Here is a 19,674-nt window from a genome sequence, read left to right as displayed (position 1 = left end):
AAACATGACTTCTACACAAACACATCTTAATTTGACAGAAAACTTTAATTAATCAGTAGATTGAGATGAAAATAATTTTAAATTATCAAAATATAATCTCATTACAGAGTACAAACTACTCCTCCAGTCATAAATATAAGATCCATTTTGTATTGTAAATTATAGTACAAAATGGGTATTATATTTAGGACTGGAGGAAGTATTTACATTACAAAATGAATTTTATATTTAGGATCGGAGGGAGTATATAAGAGAAACGTATAACTATGATATACCATGAATTATTATCCTAAAAGCAACCCATGCCACTTGTGACCGGCGAGACAATAAATAGCGTTAGTTGAAATGTGATATATAAAGAAACAGCATCAACTCTACCAAATTGCACATGTCAACGGCGTTCTGATGAGTCTGGCACATTTCTTCACGATCCAAATTATAAACCGCAGTGTGATTAACACAACAATCAGCACAAGCAATCGAGACCAGGCCCGAATTGAGGCTGCAAGGGTGCTCCAACCTGCTTTATTATTCCAAAGATGGCTTGGCATCAGCATACAAAGAGCAGTTAAGTAGGCAAGGGCTAGGGTTGTGAGAGTGATACACATGCCTATGGATAAAAGGCACATCAAAGCTTAGTTCTTCATAGGAACTCCACTCACAAGCAAGAGGGTGACGCTAAGTGATGAAATGAAAGAGACAGCGTTGTAAATTACAAACTCCAAAAACAGATCTTGGAAACTAAAAGATGAGACAGCTTCCCGAGGACAATAGGACACGTTGTTAGGAAGGAAAGTGCACTTTAGGGCTTCAATATTGGATGAGCCTTGAGATAAACCTTGTTGGATGAAGCCACCAGGTGGGTTTATCAATGATTGAAATCTTATGGCGGCTATAACAGTAGACACTAAACTCAGATTTCCCCTCATTTCTTCTACCCAGCCACCCTTGTGTTTGAACCAGCCACCAATCCATTTCAAAATCTTTATGAAGCAGTTTCTATTCTTCTCTCGAGTTTGAGGTTTTGGTCTTGCAACTGATGGTGACGAGTGTGAATGCGTGTGGATTCCGTTCTTCTCAATTCTAATTCCAGAATAGTCCATCAGCGTGACTTGTATTTTTGAGGTTTTGAAATCTTTTGGATTACGTTTAAGGATGTCATAGGCTGTAAGACCCATATCGTTCTTCAAGCTTGCCATTTCTAGTACATTTGGGATTGATAGGAGGTATCTTATAGTCTGAAATAATAAACTTACATGTGAGTATATTGTGGAAAGTGTCATATATGACTTCGGGGTGGTAGGAAAAAAAAAAGACCCAAAAATTCACGAAAAATATAACTTGTTCATGTAAAAAGAAAACTCTTTATGTCAGGAAGGATATCATACCTCAACTTGCTTGGATGCGATTGCTAAATGGAAAACGGTGTTGCCCACTCCATCAAAAATTGCGAAGTTAAGAAGCTTACCAGAAATGGCAACTTCCGATTGGAAGTGTTAAGAGATTATAGTTGAGTGTACTGGGCCGTAAGCCCAAGATACTTAGCCCATTATGGGTCCATGCATTGTATTCTAAATGCCGGCAGTTTAATCAATAATATTCGCTTTGGTATTGTTCATCAAATCCAGATTGTCGTTATGCTCTTCTTCACATGGTACCAAGAGCCAGGTCCGGTGATTGAGCCCATGTCGAAGGCGAAAGTCGAAGCCCCAGTATCTCCTCACCTGTAGAAATCATTGCAGAGTTGCAACGCTGTCGTTTTAGAAACACCATCTGCAGAATGCAAAGTCAAGATCGCGATCTAACAGGGTTTCGCAATTCCTTCTGAATCAATATTCATCTCGCCGTTTTCACAAAGCTACGGCCCACCCAGAACAGTACGCGAAACCGCCATTTCAATCTTTTTACGGTTTCCTCATTGAAGTAAATCAAGAATCCGCTATCTATTGCCACAGCGACTCTGAAGATTTCAACAAGTTCGTGATTATCATCTGTTACGCAAGCGACTCGCTACAGCTTCCCAGATTTGTCCTCGTCTCACTAATCAAGTTTTGTAATCGGACTCAAGATCCTTCAAGAACTCGCTACAATGACAGAGAAAATGACCTCCAATGTTCCAGTAATCGACGCAAATCATCATCTTTTCTTACATCCATCCGACACCCAAGCGACCGCTCTGGTTTCTCAAGTGCTTACTGGTTTCAATCTTTTCTTACAAAAGTCAAAAGTGTTTTTTTTTTTAAAAAACAGAGGCATTTTTGTTGGATTGGAAACTCTAAATCTCTTTAAATCACTTCCAATCCAACAAAAAAATGTCATATACTCAAAAGTCACTATATAAAAAAGATTTATAAATAAAAACATAATAAGTCAAATCACAGCATATACATTAATTGTAGTGTTATATAAATACTCAAAAGTCACAATAATAATGTAACATGAAAGTATCTAGTACAAGTAAAATCACAAGGCCATTAGAAAGGACTGATTGAGATTAAAGTGAGTATTGACAGATACTTATGGGAAGAATCCATCGATCTTCTTCAAAATCCACAGTCTGGGAAGAATCCATCGCTCTTCTTCAAAATCCACAGTTCACAACTTGTTCCTTACAAATCCATAGTTTGCATGGTTTTGAAATGTAAACTACATATGAAGGAAAGGATCGTGCAAACTACAATTTAAAACTTCAGCTTGAAAGTAATTTCAACTCATGGCCCAGAACCCATAATGTACAATTTCAATGCACAGCATAATTCATACGAGAAGGTTCAAGAATTAACAATAATCTCACTACCTTCACAGCTTGCATCTTGTGGCATCACAGCCAACTTGTTTGTCCAACTTAACAAGAGCTTGCAATTCATAGGCTCACTGCTGCAAACCCGTAGAGTATTGTGCTAACATTTCTTCAATCAACATTTGACACTGAAAGTCAACAAGGAGTGAATTAAATTTTCAGAATGAATTTCCATAGATATAACATGATTTATATTTTCCCTAACAGCCTAAACACATGCAAAAGGATTATTTAAACTAATAAATGAATTCTGCTATCAGAGACTTATCAAAGACTTATATGCTAAGCATGTCCAGGCAGAGGGCAAACGTGATGCAGAGAAATTCAAAATTCAAAATCTAATTTGAAAAAAAAAAGAAGAGAAAAGAAGGGGACTGGGTTGTTATCAGTTATGACTCAAAATCAGAAAAGACAACCGACCTAATTTGCGTAACAATAACATAAAGACAACCAAATTGTTCTGCCTTCATAATCAAACAACAACACAAGCCTTATCCTACTAGGTGGGGTCGGCTACATGAATCACACGACGCTATTATGCTCTGTCAACAACCCAGTCCTTAGATATGTTGTTAACCAGGAGGTCTCATTCAATGACCTCATTAAGTGCTCTTCTCGGTCTTCCTCTGCCCCTTTTTATGGGACTCTATATTGTCTAATCTACCCTCCTCACCGAGGCCTCCAATGGTCTTCTTTGCACATGTTCAAACTATCTTAAGCGATTTTCAATCATTTTCTCTTAGATAGGTGCCACATCAACTCTTGCTCTGATATTTTTATTTTGAATCCTATCTTTTCTTGTATGACCTCATATCCATCTCAACATCCTCATTTTTGCTATCCCAACTTTGTGCTCTTTTTTCCCTTTATTGCCTAACATTCACTACCGTACAATATAGCTGATCTTATAGCAGTCCGAAAAAATTTTCTCTCAAGCTTCTCAGGTACCTTTTTATCACAAATAACTCCGGTAGCCTTCTTCCACTTTAACCAACCAGCTTGTATTCTATGAGAGACATCTCCATCAATTTTCCCATTCTCATGTATAATGGATCCTAGATATTTAAACTTTGATGCTTGAGGAATGATTTGATCCCCCATTTTCACCTTCAAATCCCCATTGTCTTGCCTCCTCCCAAAATTACAATGCATATATTCTGTTTTGTTCCTACTCAAGCGGAAACCTTTTGACTCCAAAGTCCTTCTCCATAACTCCAATCTACTGTTAATCTCTTTTGATTCTGCCATGAGAACTATGTCATTCGTGAAGAGCATGGATTTAGGGATTCTTTTTTGAATAGTTTCAGTTAGAACATCCAGAGCAATATTAAACAAGTATGGACTCAAAGAAGATCCCTGATATAGGGTAATCTTAATGGGGAAGTCTTTTGTCTCACCTCCAGGCGTTCTTACATTAGTAGTTGCCCCCTCATACATATCTTGTATGGTGTTGATATAAGCAACCTGTACACCTTTCTTTTCTAAAGTCTTCTACATTACTTCTCTTAGTACACGATCATAAACTTTTTTCAGGTTAATAAAAACCATATGTAAATCCCTTCTTTTACTCCCATATCTTTCCATTAACCCTCTTAGTAAATAGATAGCTTCTGATGTGGATCTTCTTGGCACATAGATAGCTTCCAATGTAGATCTTCCTGGCATAAATCCAATTAGTTTTCCGAAATAGAAGTCTCCAACCTCAACCTATATTCCATTACTTTTTCCCACAACTTCATTGTATGACTCATAAGTTTTATCTCTTTGTAGCTTGCACAGTTTTGAATGTCTCCTTTATTCTTGTAAATAGGAACTAAAATGTTTCTCCTCCAATCATCCTGCATATTTTTAGAGCGTAAAATTTCATTAAAAAGCTTGGTTAGCCACACCTCACCCTCATCGCCTAAACATTTCCAAATTTCAATAGGGATACCATCAGACCCAACGACTTTACTATTGTCCATTTTCTTGAGAGTTGCCTTAACTCTTTGATATGGATCTTGTAGTAAAAAGCAAAATTTTGATCATCTTCGTTAATTAGCAAGTCCTGTAATTCTTGAGTCGTGTATAATTGCTTCCCTCATTAAACAACTTGTAAAAGTAAGCCTCCCATCTGTCCTTAATATCACTATCAGTAATTAGCACTTTACCATCTTCGTTCTTTATATACTTTACTTGGTCCAGATCTCTCTTTTTGCTTCGCAATTGACAAACTCAATTATTTTTATATATTTTGATATCTTTTATATGGGTTTTGTCAACTTAATTGGTCCCTTTTTGCCTTAATTGATTGTTAATTGATTTAATATTTTTTATTTTGAATTATTATTTTATAGGGGCAAAATTGTCATATTTTGGTTTAATTGTGACTAATTGATTTTTTTTAGGACAATTAATGCTACCTTATCTTTAATTTTTGCTTGCAGGTTTTTGGAAGATTTTGAAAAATAAAAATAAAAAAATAAAAAAATAATTTAAGAAAAAGGGAGCAAAACGTTGCGTTTTGCTCCCCCAACCTAATATACTAATCTTCTTCATCTTAGGAGCTGGGCGGCGAAAGAAAAATTGAGAGAGGACACGAGAGGCACAGCAGCGTGAACAGGGAGTGACGGCGGGAAGAAAGAAGGGAAGGTCCAGTGTGCGCGAGAGGGACTTTTGAACCATTCTTCGCTCCATATTCTTGAGTTTCGGCCAATTCCACCATCTTCCATCAATCCAATTCCACACCATCGCCACTGTCCTCCTCAATTACTTCCATCCTCAGTGCCACGCCGCGAGACAGGAAGCCCATTCATCATCATCATCGTCTCTTTTATCTTCGCTTGTGCTGTCTGTTATGGCTTTAATCGCTGAAGCATACGGTGGAGCTTCAGTGATGCAGGGGCTTGGCTAAATCCTTCTATTCTCTAGAGCAATGGTTATGGCTTGAACTTAGAGTTTCAAAGGGGAGTTTCAACTCTTCTAATCTTTACTTCTTCATTGTAATTGTAATTTCTAGGTTTTAGAATCAATTTTATAATGTTTGAATGTGCTGTGATGATTTATATTTGTATTGAGATTGGTTGTAGCTGCTGGAATCTTTGATTAGCATTTAACATTATGCTGTGATTAGCTTTAATTTCTTTACATTGTACTGGGTCAAACTATGTTTTGATATTATTGTGAATATTTAGTGGTAATTCAAGGTGGTTTGGTTATTGGACTAAAAATGTTAATTGCTTTTCCTTGATTCTTTTTGGCTAATTGTGCTGAAACAGTTTAATTGTGAGTAATTAATATGCAAGGTGGCTTAGTATTGATTATTCTAATTAAACCGAGTCTAAGGGGTAGCCCTTAGAGTCTTTTAAATTTAGCTAACTCCCAAATTAATTGAAGTAATGATAGCCTAAATCATTGTACTAGAGAATTGTTCTTCCATTTGTTGTCACTTGTTAATTCTCTTTGTTTATTTCATTCATATCCATTTTATAAACTAAAAATCCAAAAATTATTTACTCATTTTGCATCCTTTTAAATTTTGCCAATTAGTTAGTTAAAAAGAAAATCAATTCCTTTTCAAGTCAATTCTTTATTTTTGATACTTAGTCAAAAGTCCCTCTCGCGCACACTGGACCTCCCCTTCTTTCTTCCCGCCGTCACTCCCTGTTCACGCTGCTGTGCCTCTCGTGTCCTCTCTCAATTTTTCTTTCGCCGCCCAGCTCCTAAGATGAAGGAGATTAGCATATTAGGTTGCGTTTTGCTCCCTTTTTCTTAAATTATTTATTTTATTTTATTTTATTTTCTTTTTTTTATTTTTTTATTTTTATTTTTCAAAATCTTTCAAAACCTACAAGCAAAAATTCAAAGATAAGGTAGCATTAATTGTCCTCAAAAAAATCAATTAGTCACAATTAAACCAAAATATGACAATTTTGCCCCTATAAAATAATAATTCAAAATAAAATATATTAAATCAATTAACAATCAATTAAAGCAAAAAAGGACCAATTAAGTTGATAGCAATCTTGTAAACATTTCTTTCTCCCACCTTTGTTCCTAACTCTTAATAAAAACCCTCATAAGCTTTAGTACATGCTTCTCTCACTACTCTCTTCATCTCTTTTTTAGCCAACTGATACTTTTCCCGATTTTCTACACTATTGCACAAATGTATGGCCTTAAAACAATCTCTTTTCTGTCTGATTTTCTCTTGCACACTTTTATCCCACTACCAAGTCTCCTTATCTCTCTAACTAGGATCTTTAGATTCTCCCAAAATTGTTTTAGCTACCATACGAACCCTTGTAGCTATCTCTTCCCACGTCATGTTTGCATTTCCCTGCAACTCCCAATTCCCTTCCTCCAAAAGGGTCCTTTTGAATAACTCCCGCTTCTCATCCTTTAACTGCCACCACTTAACTTTGGGTTTTACCACTTGATGATACTTTTGCCTAGTACTCTTAAAACGTACATCAAGGATAAGTACTCTATGTTGGGCAGTCACCCCATCTCTAGGAATCACTTTGCAATTAATACCCAATCTTCTGTCTGGATTCTTAACAAAAAAAAAATCAATCTGTGGTTTTGAGGCACCACTCTTATACGTGATTAAATGCTCCTCTTGCTTCTTAAAACAAGTGTTGACAATCTTAAGATTGTATGCAAGAGAAAAATCAAGAATAGATTGTCCTCCACTATTAAGCTCACCAAAACCAAAACCACCATGAGCCCCGCTGAATTGTCCTGCTTCCTTACCAACATGTCCATTAAGATCCCCACCGATAAAATTTTTTTCTTCAAATGGTATGCTTTGAAGTTTGAACCAACCCCTCCATATCTTCCCAAAATTTATCTTTAAGGTATGCCTCTGCCCCAATCTGAGGTGCATAGGCACTAATGATATTGATAGTATCCTTTCCAAAAACTACTCTTAAAGATATTATTCTATCCTCAAACCTTTTAATTCTACTGCATTTTTTTTAATGTTTCATCAACTATGATACTAACACCATTCCTTGCACTCACCTTTCCTGTGTACCAAAGGTTATACACTCCAAGTTCCTTGGCAACTTCTCCAGTCCATTTGGTTTCTTGGAGGCATAAGATATCAATCCTTTTGACCCTTATAACTCCTATATACTACCTACATAGTTTTCTCATTCAGCGTTCTAATATTCCAAGTGCCAAATCTAATCTTGGTCTCATGAACTAACGTCTTTAGCCACCTCCATCTAAGAGAGTGCGGTAGCCCTCGCTCAGTTAACACTACCTCCGGGAGATGATGTAGCAGCTCTAGCTCACTTCTCACTGTACTCGAGCCATATAGCACGTCACTTCTGGGCAACGACCTAGTATTAGCATAATTACTTCGTTGATCTATGTTCATGAGATTCGCGGGTGACAAACTCAATTATTTTTATATATTTTGATATCTTTTATATGGGTTTTGTCAACTTAATTAGTCCCTTTTGACCTTAATTGATTGATTAATTGATTTAATATGTTTTATTTTGAATTATTATTTTATAGGGGCAAAATTGTCATATTTTGGTTTAATTGTGACTAATTAATTTTTGAGGACAATTAATGCTACCTTATCTTTGAATTTTTGCTTGCAGGTATTTGGAAGATTTTGAAAATAAAAAAAGAAAAAAAAATAAAACAAAAAAATAAAACAAAAAAAAAGAAAAAGAAAAAAAACTAAAATAATAAAAGGGGGGAGCAAAACGTTGCGTTTTGCCCCCTCCCCACTAAACCTATTATTGATATGATCTTCAACACGGGAGGCAGGAGAAGACGCCGAACGGTGGAGATATACACGGAACACACACACGCGACGCCGAACGAAAAAGAAGGAGCTGGGGGCTGGGAAAAACAGAGGAGGCGGCACACACAAGCCGACGAGCTGATACGCACAGACAACACGAGACGCGACCCAGGAGCTGGACGGCGCCTTCCTCCATGTTCTCCACGATTTGTTTCTGGTGGCAGAAATAAATTAGCGACGGCGTGAAGAGGCAGAAAGAGTGACCAGCGTGAACAGGATCATCATCACCACCGTCTTCTTCACTGCCATGGCCGAGTGTGGGAGGAAACTGATAGAAGGAGATTCTGAAATCATGGCAAACCGTGGCTAGCTTCACAATTCTCTAATTCAACAATAATGACAGGAGCTTAGATCATCAAAGGGGAGTTTTAGTTGCTTTAATTTCCTGTCTAATAATTGTTTAACAATTCCTAGGTCTTAGGATAGTTATTCTAATTATTAGAAAATAATTGTATTGTTTAACCAGATTATATTTGGGGATTATTGTGACTGAATTATTGCTTAGTATTTGACATTGGGCTGTTTATAGTTTTGATCTCAATTATAATGTTGTGGTTATGACATCTGTATTGATTTTGGAATTAATATATTGTGATTTTCTAAGGTGGCTTAGAATTTTGGATCATATAGTCTCTTGCTAGCTTTAATTCTGTTATTTTGGATTTAAGAGTTCTAATTAAGCATTGGTTTTAGCATCCTTAATCTCATTTTACTATTCTGGTTGCAGTTAGTAAGTTGGGATTTTAGGAAAATATTTTGTGGCAACTCGAGGTGGCTCGGTTGTTGGATTAAAAGCTTAATTATAATTCTTAATTCATTGTTTTTAACTCCCACATCTTTTAGAGTGATGATTGCCTGCGTTGTTGAATTGGAGGATTGATTTTTATCAGTGTTATTTGTGTGTCTCATTTTCATTTCTTTAATCTCCATTTATTTTAATCGCTTTTATATAAAAACAAAAAAAAAGTATTTTAATTTCAATTTGATTCGTAATATTTAATTAACAGCTTTTCAAAATCAAAAATATCTTTTTATAGTTTAGGTTACTTGCATTCATTTACTAGGGTTTAATTTCGTTTTCGGCTCCTCAAAGTGAAACGACCCGAGTTTTGCACTATATTGTATTAATTCGGTTAATTTTTGGAGTAACCCCAAAGCGACAATTAAGGGCAGTTCAACTTCAAGTGGCGCCGTTGCCAGGGAGCCAAGAAATTGGTTCCCTAGTAATTAAGTGTCAAGTAGCCTTGATTGGGGTTCATTTGTTGAGCCTTTTTAGTTTTCATTTTTGTTAGTTTTTTTTTTTAGTAGTTTGCATTTGTTTTTTTTTTTGTTTTTCATGGCTTGGTTTAATAGCAATCATGATCTACCCTCGCACTCTCACTTTTTTGCAGGAAATAGTACATGGAATGAAGCACCTTCTAATTCAACATGTTCTCAAGAGATTGAAGAGTTGTTACAACAGTTGGACTCCTTCCAAGCTCAGCTAGAGTCTCAAATGCCTAACCACATCTATACCCATGATCCCTCTTGGATGAACCATCCTCCACATCAATCACCTAACCCATCACTCCAACCTCACCAACCATACTTTAATCATATATCTCTACCATATGCACACCACCAAGAACCACCTCCTTTTCCATATGAATACTACCACCAACCCTCGTCCCAATCCAAGTACCATTCTCTCCCCCAATCTCATGAATATCAATTCAATGAACCTGACCCGTTTCTTACTATTCCTAAGAAGGAACAGATACAATTTTTAAGAGAAGCTTACGACCGCTTAAATTCATACTACCATGGATTACTTGAAGAGGTAGAAATATCTGGAATTTCTAAGGAATCAGAGGAAGAGTTAGAAGAATGTCAAAGTGCATTGGGAAAGTTCTTGAGTGATATAGCGCAAATTGAATCTGGGATGGGGAAGGATGAATCAAAGTATCCAAATTCACTCATGCAAGAGACTGAGATGAAGCAAGAACATCCACAAACTCACAAGGACTCGTGCCTTACATCAAGTAATATTGCTCCTCTTCTTGAGGAGATTGACCCTTGTGCTATAACTACTATTCCTGTTGAAGCTTCTGATAATATGAGTGATATTGAGGTGGATGAAGAAATTGTCTGTGAATCCCCTCATGTTTTTGAACATGCTAATACTCATCTTGTTGCTCTTAGTGGTAGTAATTTGGATTAAGATGCTGTTTTGTGTGATGATTTACATGCCAATCATGTTCCTCTTCACAGTGTTGGAAGCGTTGTTATTGATAAGTATGAGAACATTGAGATTGCTAAATCTTGTTTGAGTGCAATTATTGATGACAAATGTGAGAATGATCATTGCCTTGAGAACCAATTGCATGATGATTCCTTTGAGTTAGTAGCTTCTAGTGTTGTTGAGAAAGACTCTGAAATTTTGATTGACAAAATTATGCATGTAGATGAGTCTTTTCAACAAGTTTTGTCTTGTGATTTGCCTCCTGATTTAGTTAGCTGTGTCAATAGTAGTATTCTGCATGAATCTTCTTCTGCTTTCATGTTTTTACCTCCCAGCTCTTGTGAATGTGATAGTGATGTGCTGTACTCCAATAACTGTCAATTGGATTCTTCAGTTTCCACGTCACATGAACCTAAATGTTTTGAAACTTTAAATGATTGTTTGACTCCTACTGATGGGAGTATCATTGACTTTCTTGGATGCTGTAGCTACTTGAAGAGCCTAGATCATAAAATGTCTTTACTTTATTTGAAATCTCTCGAAGTCTATATTGTTAGATTTGGTACTGCTGCTAGGTTGTTTTCTGTGCAGGCACATAATTGGAAGGGATCTCCTCGACACCAAACTCCACCATATGCTCTTGGACCTCTTTCAATTGACCCTGAACCACCACCAAGAAAGTGCAATCATCAAGAGCAATCCTTTTTGCTAAGTTTCATGTTTCTCATTATTGATGAGAATTTCTCTTTTAAGAGTCTAAGGCGCTTTAAGCACAAGGTTGTCTCTTTCCTCACTTATTTTCTCTTAACTTTGCATTGATTAACTGTGCTTAACTGAATTATTGAAGATGATAACTGTGGGGGAGCTATTCTAGTAGAAAAGTAACCTTGTTTTTGTTTACTCCCTTATTGATCCTCTTTTTCTCTTGTCATTACCTTGTCCTTGGATTTTGCATTGAGGACAATGCAAAATTTAAGTGTGGGGGAGAGATTGTTGTTGAGTTGTTGAGCTGTTTTTGAAAAAAAAAAATTTCCTTTGGATTTGCTTCTGTTTCATAAGTATTGCTGCTATAATTGCTCTCTTCTCTGCCTTATTGGTTGATTTCTGAATTGCATCGCATGATTTGAGAGTGATTCTTGCTTGGGAATTTTGCTGCTAGTTTCTGTGTCCTCCTATTTTCATTCGCCTCAGTGTTCTGCACTGCTGTATGGGCGAGTTGCTGTTCTCTCTGTTGCTGACTCTTGACCTTTGTAATCCTTGGGCATCTCTTTTAAAATCTTTTTGAACAATGCTTGTGAATATTGCACGGCTGAGTTGGATTGCATTTGATTTGAGTGATTTCTGTTCTTAGTTGATTAGCATAGTAGAATGCCTTTAGTGCAGTGTTATTAACCTTGTTTCATAGCTTGATACTTAAGGAGGAAACATCTTGGAGAAAGCCTTGATGGAAGGATTGTTGAGCCATATATTTTCTCATCTTGTGTGATTTTCACCTAGTTTTGGTTAACCTCTAGAACTTGTTTAGATTCTTTTTCAAATTTGCATTAATACCTAGGTTTGTGAAGATGATAGGGGCATTCATTTCTAAACCTTTATCCAAACACAAACCACTTCATTTAACCTTTGTTCACCCCTTTGAGCCTTCACTTTCATTCTATTCATTGCTTTTTAACAAGTGTTTTGCATGAGTTATCTGATTTTTCATTTTGAAAAGTATGTCATAATGTCTATATCTTTGCCTTCGTGGGTTTGGAAGCAAAAAAAAAAACAAAAAAAAAGGAAAGAAAAAAAGAAGAAGAAAAAGAAATAGAAAAAGGCAAGAGAAGAAAATGTTTAGAAAAAGCCAAAGAAAGAAAGTTATAAAAAAAAAAAAGAGAGAGAAAATAAGTTGCAACAAAAGAATAAATTTGAAATAAGGCATTCCATGGTGGTTTGAAGAGCAAGGATTTCTGTCTCAGAAGGTTAAAATCTGCACATTGGTGTTGTTTCATGATTGTACTTTAAGCTCACTTTGAGTTGATACTTTATTACTCATGCATTTCACTTGTTAGTCCATTTATTTATTTGGCCTTATTTTTCAACATTACAACCCTTCAAGTCCCCTTGATCATGAATCTAAGGTATGCTAGTGGTGGAGATATTAGAATCTCTACAAGCTTATGGTAGGTGCTAATCTAGGTGGTCTGAGTGGAATTTTTCTCATTTGAGAGATGAGTGAAATACTTGTACCCTATGTGAGCTCTATTATGTTTCTTTTTCTTTATCTTGCTATGTTTCTTGTGTTAATTTCTTTGCACTGAAGTATTCTATGATTGTTGATTAATGAGGAGTAAGGATTGCTTGAGTTAATTGCACATCCATGCTTAGTTAATTTTATGGTTGCATGCATTGTCTCTCTATTGAATTTTTCTGTAATAAAGTTTTGCCCAGGAGTGCAAAAGGCTAAGTGTGGGGGAGTTGATGTAGCAGCTCTAGCTCACTTCTCACTGTACTCGAGCCATATAGCACGTCACTTCTGGGCAACGACCTAGTATTAGCATAATTACTTCGTTGATCTATGTTCATGAGATTCGCGGGTTTTTACGTTGGCTGTCGAGGGCCTAACACAACCCTCCTCCTTTATCCGGTCCGGCTATACAATATAGGTGGAGTTGCCTTCATTATTAAAGAGACACTAAAAAAAATTGAAACAAGAGATTAAATTATCAAAATTTGGTACCTGAAAACATGTGATAAAAAATACTATTATATGAAAAAAGAAGTAAACAACAACAATAAAATGTTTTTCAACTCGTACCCAAGGAATATAGATACAATAGTAATTAAGAAAAGACAAAATGAAGAAACTTACCACTTGGGAGTAATAACAACAAAACTTGAGGAAGCTTCTATAAAGCCTCTACTCAATCACTGTAAACAGGAATGAATGACTTAGTCATATCTTTGACCAACAACTAACAATTAGATTTACTAGCTGCAAGCTCTTCTGTACGAGAAAAAATCATTTTAATATATGTCAAGTAATAGGGAAAACAGGATTGCTAGATAACACAATACCTCGACCTTTTCTTTGCCCTTCTTATTAGTTAGGACACTAGTACCACCCTTTTCTCATGTAATAATTATTAGCTTCCCATTATTTTGTTTCAAAATTAGGAGAACAAAAGTGAATAATAAAAGAGTAGATAACAAAAAAAGAAATACAAGCAAAAATGATTAACTTCTCTTTATGAAACAAAATATCTAAACAATAAACTGATACATAAATGGGTATCTAACTTAAGCATCATGCTTGCCTTTTGATTCAGTTTCTAACGCACCCTTTCATTAGGAATGAATTTGAATATCAATAATCTGTGTTGCTGGTCTGCACTATACCCAACTAACTCCACTGAATATGGAGAGCGCAACTGCTTAGCATAGCCACCTCCAATCAAATTAAAAGAAAAAGAAACAAGAAATTTGTCAGCAAGCGTCCACATCCCCATGTGCAACATTTGAACACAACTTATAATATGAATTGTATATATAAGAGATTAAGGACTCGCGATTGAAAAATCATAATCATAGATGATTTATAATGTTAGGTTATTTGTGAAACATTTACTACGTTTGTGCCATAACCTTGTTTCTTTGCATTCTTAATGTAACTAATGGGTTAGATATTCTAGCACGAGTGCCTCAGAATCAAAGTAAATACAGAACGACTACTTGGCTATATACTGATAATAACTAATACTGGATTATCTAATTGATTTCTACTAATCAAAACGGGCGAGTATCTATTTTAGGCGCCTACTTTTTCCCCAAGATTCATATAAGAGATATGTCTATGATCTATCTATGCCTTTAGAAAAATAAGTCCCCGGTAGCAGGCTGTAACCTCTAATTTTAATTTTACTTATTTTAGTGAAAGAATCCAACTTGCTTATTAGGCGATATGAACAAAAACACATGAATAGTTGAATTCATTGCATAAAGCTGTTACCTCGGTTGAATAGGGTGTAAGGGTAGAGTCCTATTCAGATTCATGATCTCTAACCATCATCAGGTGTTTCCATAAAACATATTGATAAATAAATGAAATAGAGTCTTCTAATTGATAATCAGCTCAAACCCGAAATAACAAAGTTTCAACTGCCTTCTCCATTCCCCAATCCCCTATCCTAAATTTCCAAGTCTCGCTGTTCTTCATAAAACCCTTGTTGACATGTGAACCAATTCTTATCTAAACCCCACTTCTTCCCCTACCATAAAAAAATCTTCGCGTTGTGTTATCCAGAGAATTAAACCCCAACCCCAACTCATCTACTTTTGCTTCACTCTCATCATAACAATACTGAAGATTTATAGCCTCCCCCAAACTGAAATTGAAAGTCTATCACCAAGATAGTCATCGGAATAGAATAGTATCGCAAGATCTTGAATTCGCAAGGAAAAGAAGAACAGTGTTAGAAGGTGAACGAACATTGATCGTTACCGATGGAGTCGTTCTCGTTGTTGGCCCTTCAAAGATCCCTATTTAACAGCTCGTCATCGTCTTGCAAAGGAGAGAAATGCTACAGTAGTGGAGATGCAGCTCCTGCAACCTTCGTTCGCTGTAGAGATAAGAGGAAGAGATGACAGACTGCAAGCGTTAGTTATGGTCACCGAGGGGAGCAGTGGAGATGGGAGGAAGAGTGTTGCAGGAATGAAAATGGGATGGGAGGGAGATGTCCGTGGGCTGCTATTAACTAGGGCAATTTTTTTAAAAAAAAATTTAGACTCCTTCTCGTTTGTTTTAATAAAACAAGATTAAAACAAACGAGAAGGAGCCTGTTCTCGTCTATTTCATTAGTAACAGATGAGAACTTCTCGTCTGTTACTAATAGAATAGACGAGAAGCTCTATGTTCTCATCTGTTGTCCACAACAGACGAGAACATGGAGCTTATTCTTGTCTGTTTTGCTCAAACAGACAAAAATACTTATTTTTTCGCTTTCGTTTTCATAAACAAACATAATGAGGGAGATAAAAACTATATTTTCTTGTAGTGTCATATAGTTGAATAGTCTTCAGGGTTGCGAAAATTAGAAGATATAATAAATATATTTATATTTCATCACCTTATTTTAAAGAATACATTCAGAGTTCTTATTTAGTGAAAGATGGAATTTATTGGGCTACTAAACTATTGTTTTATGTATGTTTTTTTAAAAAACAATTTGATATGGCGAATCCTCTTAAGTATTTTCTACTCCTGTGGAATTATGTGAAAGCATTGTCGAGAACTCAGTTTGTGAAAGTAACATCACACCATCGGAATAATAAATTAATACTTTACCAGCAATGTCATTTACAAATATTGTTTTCTGAATTTTGACCTGTCCAATTTATCATTGCCCTAATAATATTTTCATCACCCAGTTAATTAACCATATTCAGTCCAAAGAAGTAGGCTGTATTTCTTTTGGCCGATTCTGACCAATTCAACCTCTGTATTTTTTTTTCCCCCCAAACGAAAATTTGCAAAAGAGGGAAAACATATTATAAGTGGTAAAGTTTCACTAACATCGTTTACCTAATGATACATATTAGTACATAGGTTTGTATATATAATTTTTATAATTCTTAGAGTTTATTTCCATGTTTATGCTGGTAATAATGCAAACAATAGCTTAGTTATATATACATAGAGAGAGAGAGTTGACTTGTGATTAATACGGATCTATGGATAGAGGCGTACAATAGGTCAATGATCATCTTTTCTCATGGGCCAATTTTTCCGCATTTGACATGCAATAATGCGTAATATTATTAAACGTCTTGCCGAGAAAGCGAACTTTGAATATTAAATTACCTAATTAACTAAATTATCACTTGCGTCACACTAGTGTTCGTAAATTATATTAATGCATACGTTAGATCTATTATTTTATTTATCATTTTTTAAATTCTAAGCGAGCTGAGGTATTATTAAGTACTATTTGTTATTTTATATCAAATCCTTTAGTTATAGAAAACTTGGAATACACGGCAATAATCAAGTTGTATTTATTAGAATCTTATGACCATGAAAGGACTGTATATAATATTAAACATCTTTAGTTTTCAACTGTTTTTTTTTTAATTATACGTATACTGAATTAGATTACTCTATATATAATTAATTAGATACAGTTTTCTACTCTATTTGATCACCAACATCCATTTCCAAAATTATGAATACAATAAGATCAACTAATAAGGGAAAGCCAGGGTTGTACTCCTCTCTCTCATCAATGAAAACTCAGGCACACACGAAAGTACATAGATATAGGAACAACAATACTTTCTTCTTCTTCTTCTTCTTTTACATCTTTGTTTTCTCTTTTGGCAGGGAGACAACATTTTATTATAAATTAAAATTTAAACGACACTAATTAACAAAGCATACCAGAGAATACAAACGCACTGACACACCACCAACTACAATAATCTTGAAAAGCCTCTGCAAACGTTAACTTCGCAATGGCTCAAGAGCACACGCATTGATTGAGATCACATCAAGCAAAAGCTGTTTCCGTTTCCGCTCCTCTTATCCGATGCTTTTTTATCTTTACTAGCCAGATAACCAAGAGGGTTATGATGTACAAACTAATGAGTAAAAGCAATCCATACCAAATGAAACTGGCTATGCCAGACGCCAAATCAGTGGGCGTCAACCAAGGTTTTTGTGGAGTGATCAGAAAGAGGGCGATAAAATAGGCACTTGCTAGGAATGTGAGAGCAGCACACATGGCTATACACAATATCCACATAACAAGTTTATTTTTTAGAGGAACTCCGCTTACTAGCAAAAGGGCAACGCAAAGAGACACAACAAAAGAGGTGGTATTGCAGACTATAAATACCTGAAAGAGATCTGGCTTACGAGAAGCAAGCATAGCTTCTCCAGGACATGCATGCGGAGTAAAGTCGTGACGACTATCATAACTCTTGAATGGCAAGCAGCCGAGGGGACTTGATTCTATAAAAGCGATAAAATTTTTGTCTCCTTCATTGATGGTGCTGTTGGAACTGACTAATATACCCTGTTGAATCACATTTCCCGGAGGGTTAAATACAGCTTGAAAGGTTATGGTCGCCATGACAGTAGCCACAAGACTTAAATTTCCCCTCATATCTTCTAACCAATTATTGTCGCTATTATGATCGAACCATTTTCCCATACGCTTTAAAATATTTCTCCAAAACTTCTCCCGAGGTCTCACTTCTTGTTGGCCCACAACATTAGTATTAGTCGTCAGTGCTTCAGGAGTAGTGTTCATTTGTACATTTTCGCTTTTGATGCCAGGGTAGTTCATCAGTATAGCTTGTATTTCTAGGCACTTGAAGTCCTGCGGAATTCGCTGAAGAATATCGTGGGCAGTATAACCCATGCTGTTCTTCAAGTCTGACGCTTCTCTTATTTCAGGAATTGACATGAGGTACCTCACAGTCTAGACAATAATCATGTAAATATATAAATATTTTTAATGCTTTTGAGGTATGACAGTTTAGATAAAAGATTAATTGAAATATAAGCGCTAATAGGGCAGTCAACTATATGCGGTCTACTTGAGATGTTAAAGTAAAGTAAACTCTTGCATTTGAAGTGGTTTACCAGGTATCAAGATCAAAGTTTTTCGTCATAGAGCTCTCATTTCAATTTTGTTTTGACAAAATTAGCGACTAGAATAATAATTGGCAGTTGGTCCCAGAGAATATTTCTCATGATCCTTCTTTCGTGATGCAAAATGTTAATTTAGTGCAGACTTTGTTTGCGTCCAGCTATATATATATGAAACTCAAGTCAATTAATGTAGTGCAGAATTATATTATAAAATTAAGTCACAAGTACCTCAACTTGCTTCAACATGACAGCCAAATGGAGAATAGTGTTCATTCCATCCAAGTCTCTCTCATTTAGGAGTTCGTAGGTGTCATCAATAGCCAACTCTATCAAAGCTTTGATGATCTGCAAGTGGTTGTACGCCACACACAAGTGAAAAATGGTCTTCCCTTTGTCAAGAATCCTCGAAGACTCTGGCTTTACTCTAATTAGCTCTTTCACAACCTCTGGTCTCCCTCTTATAACAGCGTAGTGCAAGGGAATTCTGCCTTCTTGGTCACGAACGAAGCACGCGTCGTCATAATACAGCAACAACTGCTTCACAACGTCGATGTGGCCTTCTGCAGAAGCTACATGAAGAGGTGTGCTTCGGAAGGAGTCAAGCTCAAGGGCTAGTTTGGGTTTGTGAGCAAGAAGGGCTTCGGTGAATTCAAGGTGGCCGAGTAAAGCTGATATGTGTAATGGAGTTTCAATAAGGATAGTTCGCGAGTTAATTCTGTGCAAGATTAACGGATCTTGCTGTATTAGCATGTTCAAAGTTGAAACGCTTCCTTCGTATGATGCCTCGTAAAGAACTCTCATTCTCTCATCGTCCTGATGATGACGAGCAGTTTCAATTTTCACGAGTTCCATCTCTCGCGGCAAATTATTAGAATCTACTATTTGCTTTACACCAAATTAAGAAGAATATACTTAGAAATGTAAGTTCAGGATAACTCATTCTCCAATTTATAGTTGCTGTTGATCTCTGGCCCCTCAATTTATTCGATTTGTATTTTACAATGTATATGTGAATTAACTAACTTCTGCGTTATTTCAATCACATGCACTTAGTTTTCTTTTGGGAAGACCTTTTTCTGTGGGCATGTTTGATCCATCCAACATTCTTTTCTGGCCAAAAAAAAAAATCCATCCAACATTCTTCGTTTGTCATTTAAAAAAAAGAGAGGAAGAGAGAGATAATTATTTAACCATACCTTCTTTCTCGTTAATAC

At 36.0% G+C, this 19,674-nt stretch overlaps 2 protein-coding genes across 2 annotated transcripts; both read right to left on the bottom strand.

Annotated features, from left to right (window-relative positions):
- Nucleotides 1-635: 635 nt before the first annotated feature.
- Nucleotides 636-1,199, bottom strand: LOC114711816 (uncharacterized). Its single transcript, XM_028896244.1, has one exon. The coding sequence runs from the start codon at nucleotides 1,197-1,199 to the stop codon at nucleotides 636-638; it is 564 nt and encodes a 187-aa protein (XP_028752077.1).
- Nucleotides 1,200-1,647: 448 nt separating this feature from the next.
- Nucleotides 1,648-19,312, bottom strand: LOC114711815 (ankyrin repeat-containing protein At5g02620-like). The gene is made up of 3 exons (XM_028896243.1): nucleotides 18,689-19,312; nucleotides 17,700-18,287; nucleotides 1,648-1,773 (listed from the first exon to the last, which is right to left on the bottom strand). Exons 1-3 carry the CDS (start codon nucleotides 19,310-19,312, stop codon nucleotides 1,648-1,650), a joined length of 1,338 nt encoding a protein of 445 aa, XP_028752076.1.
- Nucleotides 19,313-19,674: the final 362 nt, after the last annotated feature.

This window comes from Neltuma alba, unplaced genomic scaffold (assembly GCF_004799145.2).
Source record: "Neltuma alba isolate B1F8T4 unplaced genomic scaffold, ASM479914v2 tig00011320_pilon, whole genome shotgun sequence".
NCBI lineage: Eukaryota > Viridiplantae > Streptophyta > Magnoliopsida > Fabales > Fabaceae > Neltuma > Neltuma alba.
The sequence above is the reverse complement of the archived record's forward strand: the minus strand, read 5'-3'. Positions and strand labels throughout refer to the sequence as shown.

Bases quoted from the DNA above. Each gene is read 5' to 3' on its own strand.
- LOC114711816 (XM_028896244.1), bottom strand. From the start codon at position 1,199: ATGGCAAGCTTGAAGAACGATATGGGTCTTACAGCCTATGACATCCTT.
- LOC114711815 (XM_028896243.1), bottom strand. From the start codon at position 19,312: ATGGAACTCGTGAAAATTGAAACTGCTCGTCATCATCAGGACGATGAG. The intron at 18,288-18,688 runs GTACTTGTGACT...ATTATTGTCTAG, and splicing joins TCATGTTGAAGCAAGTTGAG to ACTGTGAGGTACCTCATGTC. The intron at 1,774-17,699 runs GTATTTATAGTC...TGCATTCTGCAG, and splicing joins GTAAGCCAGATCTCTTTCAG to ATGGTGTTTCTAAAACGACA.